Source organism: Juglans regia, chromosome 15 (assembly GCF_001411555.2).
Source record: "Juglans regia cultivar Chandler chromosome 15, Walnut 2.0, whole genome shotgun sequence".
Classification (NCBI taxonomy): Eukaryota; Viridiplantae; Streptophyta; class Magnoliopsida; order Fagales; family Juglandaceae; genus Juglans; species Juglans regia.
In genome coordinates this window covers 1,578,295-1,588,430 of record NC_049915.1, presented here as the reverse complement: position 1 = coordinate 1,588,430, position 10,136 = coordinate 1,578,295, and the positions used below count along the sequence as shown (strand labels likewise).

Here is a 10,136-nt window from a genome sequence, read left to right as displayed (position 1 = left end):
TACGATGAAACTCGAGCTGCAAGGGCTAGTTATATCTTTAGGATTTGATTCACATCTCTTTCTGGCTGTATAGGTGGATTTATCTAAAATTCCATGCATAAGAGTGAAAAGAAAAGAAATACTCTTAACTAGTTTCACTAGGACCAAGGAAGGGAGCCCGGATAAGGAGCTGCTCCGCAGTATCTGAACAGACCTTCAATCTCAGGGCACCCATTTGGATAAGGAATCGATCGGTGAAAAGGATCCCGCCCGAGTTTTTTCCGATAGAGTGATCCTTGGCACCCATAGGGATCTCCTTGGAATTGGGCCCGCACCAATGCCTCACCTTTCAAAGCGGCTTCTTTTGAAGTCTGTGAAGCTGGGGTGCCTATGTAGAAAAACCTTGGCTCTGGAAATCCAATTGCAGACCGATGCAGATGTGCAAATCTCTCTTCCTTAAAATCATAACTTACAACCTGATTCCAAAGTGCCATGATGTTAGGTTGGTTTACTTCAAACATGTCTTGCAGAAATTTAATGGAATAACTACAATGGGATAAAAAACTACAGCTAAAGCCTAAAGGGGCTTTGGGACGTATTGACTTCAAAAGGAAAAGAACAAGCATGTTCTATAATGGTATTTCAGCACTAATCCCATCGACAACTACCACTTTAGAAATTTATCAAGTAGTGACCCATTTACAGCCATACGGCCCATACTATAGAAAACAGAGGTGAAGAATGGGAATCTCAATTATTTGGCGTGACAGACACTTCAACTAACTGAAACCTGGGTTCCTCAAGTCAAAAGCAGTGTAGATTGGATTTGAGAGTCAAGAAAGCAGATACAACTGTCTGGTTGTTTCCCCCTCCCCACAATTTCATACCATCACATGTACATCGTCCATATATTTTATCTCTAAGAGGCAGGGAGGGGAAGAAGAGGGGACTCACAGTTATGTTATATGGATACATGCCAGTAAGCTCTCGGAAACGACACACGCTAAAGAGAAGATTCTCAAAGCTGTCCCTTGCATGCTCTTCTGTGAGTGCCCTCCATCTCACATTTTCTTCCATGCCTATAGAGACAATCACATGATAAGTGGCATACCAGTAGGATAAACCAGAATGTCCAACATATTTATGTATCAGAAGCAACTTTCCCATTCAAAGAAATCATGGTTAACCTATGAAGTTTCCATTTGTTCCACAGTGACAATCAATAACTCAAGACTAAGAGAGAACCATGCAATGGGGGAGTTATACATTTGTGTATTGATAAGACCATTCACTATTTCTTGGAGCTCGATCTCTCCCCCAGATGAACCTTATAGCCAAGAGAAACCATGAACCAGAATAAAAGAGCTTGCCCCACCCATGAGTCTTAAACTAGATTTTTGAGTCTTTCAACCAACTAATCTAGTAGTTCTATTTTATACTTTAATATGTATGAAGTATTAAATGTTATGTATGAACTATTAACATTTGTTTTGAACGATAAGAGACAGAGTATGAACAAATAAAACAGAAGAGGAAATTAAATCTAGTTCTTTTTCTTTTTTATTTTACATACTTTATATACATATACTCTTTATTCATCTATGCTATAAAGTAAAGAGTTGTCCATTTATCATACATTACATGCTATAGAGACTATATAATGTATTAGAAGATTATGAAATAAAATTGCCACCATTAAAACTTGTTAAAACTTTTTAGCAAGAACAACTCTAAAAAACATGAGATTTGACAGGTAAGTTGGCCTGCCAAATATGACCTGCTTGGAGTAATTCAAAGAGCTTTATGGTATAAGCACTATTAATTATGGCTTTAAGAGTAATTTCATGAACTGGGAAAGAAACTAAATTGCCTTTTTGAATATTGACAATGGGAAATGAAGCAGAAAGATCCTTCCTATCTTGCAGAAAGACTGAAGGAGAAGGCATTTTCCACGTATTGCCATGCAGAGATATTCTAGTATTTCTGGATGTGGAACACAGGAACAGTGGTGTTGAAGGACATAGAATTGGAGGTGGGTGCACAGTAAGAGGGCTGCTGGCATTTCAGTTCTTAAAGCAATTCTGGAAGGAGCCAGTTAGGGTTGAGCTGACAAAAGTAGAGGCAGTCATGTGTTAGAGGCAGCAGAAATAGGATGAGTAGTGTAAGGCCCCAAGGATGGCCCAAGCCACATCTGGGCTAAACTCCAAAATGATTAGTCAATGATACAATTGGAACTCCATTGGAATCATTATAAAGAGCAAAAACTTCACTCCCTTAAACAATATAGGATCTCAATCCCATACACCATGGATTGAGATCCCATATCACAATCTCCCCCATCAAAGTCCTGACAGGCCTTTCATCGTAGGTGGCGTGGCTTAAGTCCCGCATTTTTGGGTAAGATAAGCTTTGATATTATTTGTAATGCTCCAAGGAAAACCCAAGCCATATCTAGGCCTATACTCACAAAAGAATTAGTCAATGGTACAACTAGAGTCACATTAGAATCATTATTAAGAGCAAGAACTCTCCCTTCCAAGCAATGTGGGATCCCATACACCACCTATACTCATCATCATCAATCATTAGTGGGTGTCACAATCAGAGTTACTGATAATTTTAGATATGGTGAAGAGTAGTAGCAGTGTTCATTGAGATATGGTTGTCTGATCAGTGTTGGTAATGTAATGGTGAAACTGGTCATGCTTCAGTGTCAGTGATGGACCATTCAAATTGAAGCAATATACTTTTAATTCCACTTGATAAACGGATTTCACAATATCAAGTTATTTACTCAGCAGCTAAATCAATTTATACAGGAAGGGACTTTCCTATGCAATTCTCGTAACACCAATCTGAGCTCTGTATTCCTTGAACATCCACTGGAAAATGTTCCACCCTAGAGAACGATGTAAAAGCATGCAAAAATATGATTGACCAGAAATTATTGTCCCTAAAACAATGGCCAGTAAAAAATGTGAAGTTCCCAAGAAGTAGCCAAATCTAAAACACAATATTTACAAATTCTGATAGTTTTATTACTGTGCAGATGATATGAAGCAACTATAATAGGAATAGTTCAAAAAATAATGCCACAAATACTTGCTTCACTTGCATGGATGCACTTCATTCTTGATCTCTACCAGATAGATTAAAGTCCAAGCATCTTTGTTTGGCAAATCCTCGCAGCCACTAGGCTCACTACACTGAAAGGCAAGAAATTTAGTGGCACCTAATTGTGGATTCCACTACATCTAACTCTAAAGTGAGGTCAATATGGGGATGAGAGTAAGATAAATGATCAGGGCATAATCTAAGCAACTATTAGAACCTTTTCTTTAGCAATAATGAACTGGATCAGTTCTGAGTTTATAAATCTTTTCCATACAAATAGGGGAAAATAGGTATAAAAAGATAATACATGGACTCACCGAACCATCCTCTGAATTCAGCGACGCTCCAATAACTTTGAGCCTCGCTACGGGGACCAGCATCTTTCCGTGTCTCTCCACCACTAAACAAAAGCAAAGCCGCATCATCTTTGGCTGCAATTTCAACTCCCTCTTGTATATGTCTTATAAAGGTAGCAGCTTGGCCTGGATTCTTCTGATATGACTCCAAAAACCACGAATCCTCCTTATCAGCTTGCCCACAGCTACTACTCGTATATACAGAATGCCCGGCAACCATTACAAGATTACGAAGCTTTGGGAACGGATAATCACCCGAGCTCACATCAAGCTTTTGATAACTACCCATCATTCGGTAGTGGCTCTCATACAGAGACAAAACGATGAGAATTGTGACCCCAAGGGACAAGAAGATGATGAATACTAGAAGTGGGTGCATCTTATAGTAATATTGAAGGCGGGTTCGCAATGAATTAATCATCTTGGTGGGATGAAATGGAGAATTCTTAGGCTTTCGGGCACGTCTAGTGGTTCCTGATTCTAAATCAAATTCAACAGCCCTTGGGTATGCCTGGAAGGACTTGGGACTCCCAGAAGACCCAAATGAATATTTGTTCATAGTAATACAAATCCAGCTAATGGGCTTCGAGACGAAGTGCAATTAAGCATACCCAGAACGTAATCTAAGCAAATTAAGCAATGGGATCATGGGTTTTTTGATTCAGAATTCAGAGGTAATAAATAAGTACCATTACTATCACGAGAGAAATCATAAATCAATATCTATTTCATAAATTTCGCATCTTGGGGGAAAGAGAAATCAATCATGTTGAGGAATGAATTACGAGAGGAGAAACAATTGGATTCATGAATGATCTGTACAAACTGCGAAGCCAAGCAAGAAAGAGAACTCACCTAAAAACTCTGGGAAATCTGGGATGTTGGTTTAGGATTAGAAGACAGACATCCAGAGGATCTTGTTGACAAAACAAAATGTTGATTCCTAGAGAGTATATACAACATGTTCTTGGGAGATGACGCTGATTGAAGGGTACTAGAAAGAAAGATCCTGAATTTCAGATAAAAACTTGAATTCACTTTTTAGTTTCGATTTGTCGAATGTCGTTAACATTCTTTAGAAGTCCATACACAGGCCCAAAAGTAAGGCCTTTCTGAAAGATGGTCCTTTCTTCTGTAACTTATGAATGGGGCTTCTAGTAATTGAACGAGGAGGGTCTTCAATGTAGGCCCTGAAAGCAGTGCTAACTGACTGACAGCGGGGGTCAGCTACAACTTTACCTCACAACAAGATGATAGTTTTTTTTTTTTTAAATAATTTACACATAATATTTTTTATAATATTTTACATAATTATAAAAATAACATAATTTTATAAAAATATTGTATTTTATAATATTGTTGTGTAATATATTGTACAATATATTATGTGTATATCATTACTCTTTTTTTTTTAAAATACAACACGTTCAGTAAATATCTTTAGTTTTTATTCGAATTTGAGTGTTTAAAATGCGCGATATTACTCATTAAATATTTATAGATATTTAATATTTAAATAAGTGGGAGATATTTAGAGACCTCAAAGCATTTATTGCTCATTAAATATTAATAGTGTACTACAAATACAAAGTGATTATATAAAAATAAACTTATAAATTTATATGGTTTCATGTGATTCATTATATCTACTTTATAATAAAAATAATTTTATAATCCGACGTATCATGTCAGTTACGTCACTTTATAAATTTATTTTTGTATAATATATTTATGACTAAAGTATTTGCCTCTAGCAAAACTATAATCAACAAAGTTTGGTTGAGATAAAGATATCTTTCTTACATGTCATACACACATTTAAACAGAGGATTTCGTGTACAATGAATTTTCCTGAGTGTAGGTTGCTGGATAGCATCATATATAGAAGATAATGCTAATTTCCTAGTTTTGGTGTGGCATATAATGTAGCATTCCGACGGCAAAGTTTCCATCTGTTTCTCTCACGATCACTAACTACAAGAAATAAGACACGAAAGACTGCATTGGAATGACCATTGCTGCTGGCATATATTGTATCATTTGGACGGCAAAATTTCCTTCTATTTCTCTCATCACTAACTACAAGAAATGTAAATTCTTTCTCTCAGACAACATCTTCCTCAACCATGCCATCCTCTTCAGGGTTTGTTCATGCAGTATCAGAGGCTGGCCGCCTTCTCCCTTCAGCAAGCCGCTGGAACTCTATAGAAATCGATTTTAACATTGTCCCTCAATCTATGAATGGCTACGATTCGATCCCCTCTCGATTCTCGAAATCCTTTGATTATGATCTAACTATCACCGATAGAAAGTACTTCAAACGTTTTATTATCATTTCAGTCTCAGTAGCTTTTGTAATCCTAGCTCTTGTTCTGTTGATTCACTTTGTGCCTCAGAAACATACCCATCATGTGTCTCCAAAGAATCTCACGCTTGCATTAAGCCAAGCTCTAATGTTTTTTGATGCTCAAAAGTGTAATATTTTTCTATATTAAGCATTTCTTATACAAAAAGATCATATCTTTTGATTTCATTTTTCTCAATTGTTCTTAATGTTACTAATTGAGAAGTACTTGCTCTTTCAGCTGGACATTACCCGAAAAATAGTCCGGTGAAGTTTCGAGGAGATTCAGGATTGCTTGATGGGAATTCAGGCAATACCCATGTGGACCTTGAAGGTGGTTTCTATGATTCTGGCAACAACATAAAATTCAGCTTCACCACAGCTTACACTGTTACCCTCTTGAGTTGGACTGTCATCGAATATCATGAAAAGTATGCTGATATTGGCGAGCTCGAACATGTTAAGGACATCATAAAATGGGGAAGTGACTACTTGCTTAAGCTTTTTCCTCCCCAAAACGCAACTTCAGATGCCATCATATTGTATTCTCAGGCAAGCATAAAAACATAAATCATCGTACCTGATATTTGAAAATTTAATGACAAATAATTCAATATTCTTTGTTCTGCAGTTGAAACAAGACTTAAAATGATCATGTTTTCTGTCTCTAGTTGCAGCCAAAACAAAAACAAAATGACCATCTTTTCTGACTTTGTGAGTTTAGGTTGGAAGCGCTAGTAATGAAACCGATAGTACTCCCAACGACATAAACTGCTGGCAAAGACCTGAAGACATGAATTATCAGCGTCCTGTTTCACAATGTGGGAGCACAGCTTCAGATTTAGCTGGGGAAATCGTTGCAGCATTATCAGCTGCATCATTGGTATTCAAAGAAGATACAAAGTACTCCAACGGTTTAGTTGAAGCAGCAGAGAAGTTATTTGGGATTGCTTCAAAGGTAGAATCCACTAATCAGGGAACGTACACCACGAATGCTGCTTGTGCAGGAGATGCAAGAAAGTTCTATAACTCAACCGGTTTCGAGGATGAATTAGTTTGGGGAGGAACTTGGTTGTTCTTTGCTACCGGGAACACTTCTTACCTCGATTATGCTACAACCGGAACATATAACTCATCCGTAGCCAAGGAAAAATCTTCTGATAAAGGGGTTTTCTACTGGAACAACAAGCTCACAGCTAATGGAGTAAGTTTATAGAAATCTTTACGGACCATTTAGAAGACCATTATATACAAGTTGGTGTGGATTTGTTAAATTATAAATCTTTATATTCTAACACTTTTAACATGTGCGAGAAATCGATCAGACTTAATAAGTGGACTCATCAACAACTAAAACATTTCTCTAAGGCTGGTTTGGATGTTGAGTTGAGTTTTTATGAATAATAGTGAGTTGAGATGGTGGAGTGGGTTTTGTAGAGTCTACCTAAGATAAGTTTAGATGTGTGTGAATACTAAGACCAATTTAGATGTATTTATGAAAAGTTGAAAAAGATTATGGGTCTCTCGTGTAAAGAAATGTTGAGTTGAAAAAGATTGTAAATCTTACATATAAAGAAGTTTTAAATTGAGATGAATTTGATATTTAGACGTTAGACTCAGTTTAAAATTATACTCAGTACAAGTTCGAAACAAGGCCTAAATGAAATGTGAAGTGTGCAGTTAAGGTTTGAATTCCCAGAACTATGTGCTGATATCATATTAAATTATCGCTTGTATCCCAAAAGTTTAAACTAATAAAAAAAAGTTAAATTTATTTATTTTTCTAACAGATTTTGTAGCAGTTTCATAACTAGTCCATTATTTTAGGTTTTGCTAACGCGAATTCGATACTTCCACGATCTTGGTTACCCATATGAAGATGTTTTCGTATCGTCGACAAACATGACTCACTCTGTCATGTGTTCTTATCTTTCTAAACAAGACTTCGAGAAGACACAAGGTAAATATCTGTTTTGCAGAAACTGTATCATGTGCATTTTAGTACATATGAATGCACACTTTGGGAATATCTCTATGAATATATACGTAAAAGAGCAAATCTATAGCCCATTTACTGATGATTTTTTCACATAAAATTCCTTTTGTAGGTGGATTGATCCTCCTAAAGCCTAATTCTGGCACAACACTTCAGTTTGCGGCAACAGCAGCTTTCCTAAGCAAATTGTACAGTGACTACCTTGATCTTCTGAGTAGGTCAGGTGTGAACTGCAAGAGTGATGGTTTTTCTGTGAATATGTTGAGGAGCTTCTCCATGTCTCAGGCAAGAACGAATTAATATCATGCATAATTTTGAGCCCTACTCCAGCTTGATGAAATGGGTTCTCTAGATGATCAGAAATGTTTGGTTTACGAAAATATATCATAAAAAAGTAAAATTTAGAAACTAATCATGTGGCTAGCTTATTGTGCTACATGATTAGATTGTAAAACTTTGTTTTACCTTAAAGAAGATCTAATCTATCACATCTAGCCATACCAGATTGTGAACGATCTCTTTGTAAATCTATCACTTCTCTTTCTGGTGAAGTCCATTTATTTGAATATATATACCTTATATATGTTTCCTTTCATGTTGTACTCTTTCAGGCTTATTACATACTAGGACAAAATCCAATGAAGATGAGCTACATGGTTGGCTTTGGAGACCATTTTCCAACCCAAGTTCACCACAGGAGTGCATCGATCCCTTGGGATGGTAGACCTTACTCTTGTGAAGAGGGAGCTAAATGGCAAAAGTCCATTGCTGCAAATCCAAATGTTCTTTTGGGAGCCATGGTAGCTGGACCAGACCAGTTTGATAACTTCCTAGACGAAAGGGTTAAGCCATGGTTCACTGAGCCAACCATCGCGAGCAATGCTGGTTTAGTTGCAGCACTGATTGCACTTCATGACCCTCCTCGCAATTCTTCCGATTCGAATCGCTTTAACTTGGGCATAGACCAAATGGGTATCTTTGGGAATATCCATTTAGTTCCTGCAGGTTCTTAATTGAGATCTGTCAAATTGCCAACCTTGATATATATGGAAATGAATGGACTAGGAAAGAAAGAGAAAGTGGAGAAGAAACATTTATTGGTAACAATTAAATTAACCAGTTTAAACACTGATCCTTTGGAAATAATATTTTTTCGAAAGATTCTTCTTATCAGTCACTATTTACTATCCCACACCTCACACCTTATAAAAACAACCCCACACCTTATAAAAAAAAAAAACTATATGTGTGAGGTGTGAGAGTGGATAGTGGCTGATGTAATATAGCATTCCTCTTTTTTTTTTTTTTTTTTTTTTTCCATATAATAATCACTTCTGTGACTTTGTCTGAGGTAATTACTAATTGGTACGTAGCTTGTTTTCCGGAGGTTTTATATTCTATTGCTTGCAACTTTCAATATGGATTAGGGTTATAAGATCAGTATAAACATTAATATACTTGACATGAAATATTAGGGTCAAGAGTGAGATGTTTAATTACTATTAATAATAAGCCAATGCATCATGTCAAGACAATATCATACTAATGGTGGCCGGGAACTTGGAACAAAATTAACTTTGGCATCTCATGAATTGGTGGGGAGATTGCATGCAATTATCATGGAAATCTAAAGTGGACATGATAATAATCACAAGTAATTCATTTTAGCTTAATACTAGTAGTACTACTGTCTTTTAGAATTCCTAATTCCTAATTCATTTTCTTTTTTAATTCTCGTATAATTACCAATAGGTTCATAAAAGTTCAATTATATCTAAAAGATACAAGAGGTAATGATGAATTGGACTTCTGTTTCAGAGCTTTTGGTCGAGCTTTGCAAAGCAATAATAATACATGTATGTATGCAGCTTCTAGCAAAATAGAGGGTATATATATTCAATAATTGAGCTGGCGACCAACCAAAAGAGACCAATATTCAATAATTAGTTCAAAAGAGGCATGAAATTGAAGACCACATCATGAAGATGGTGTGTGGGGATCATGTTCTGGCGGTATGGACAGTTGATGCATGGTTGGTGGAGGCGGAGCAACGAACAACCACGGTGTGTGATGTTTTTGGAATGAGTAATGCTAGATATGGTCATAGAGTGTGCAAGTCTTGCGCACTTGCTTTAAAAATTAAAGTGAGTTTAAAGAATGCGCTTTTGGCAATGTTGGGATCCAATAAAAATGTTCCTGGTTATTCCATCGGCATGTTGTTGGTTGTAGCAAATAGACGATGGATGAGATGATATATATTTACACGCATAGAATATACATTATAGTAGCTCATGATTATTAGTTTTTTTTCTTCGAAAAGAAAAAAGAAAAAGAAAAAAAAGAGGAG

The 10,136-nt window shown here is 36.4% G+C and overlaps 2 protein-coding genes across 2 annotated transcripts; one reads left to right on the top strand and one right to left on the bottom strand.

Moving 5' to 3' along the window:
• LOC109012162 (uncharacterized protein C57A10.07-like) lies at window positions 1-4,477 on the bottom strand. Its single transcript, XM_018993675.2, has 3 exons — window positions 3,411-4,477; window positions 934-1,058; window positions 1-455 (listed from the first exon to the last, which is right to left on the bottom strand). Exons 1-3 carry the CDS (start codon window positions 4,006-4,008, stop codon window positions 138-140), a joined length of 1,041 nt encoding a protein of 346 aa, XP_018849220.2. The 5' UTR covers window positions 4,009-4,477; the 3' UTR covers window positions 1-137.
• A 1,098-nt stretch (window positions 4,478-5,575) lies between these two features.
• Window positions 5,576-8,868, top strand: LOC109012168 (endoglucanase 25-like). The gene is made up of 6 exons (XM_018993681.2): window positions 5,576-5,924; window positions 6,035-6,345; window positions 6,518-6,997; window positions 7,621-7,753; window positions 7,902-8,074; window positions 8,401-8,868. The coding sequence occupies exons 1-6, from the start codon at window positions 5,576-5,578 to the stop codon at window positions 8,800-8,802; spliced, it is 1,848 nt and encodes a 615-aa protein (XP_018849226.1). The 3' UTR covers window positions 8,803-8,868.
• Window positions 8,869-10,136: the final 1,268 nt, after the last annotated feature.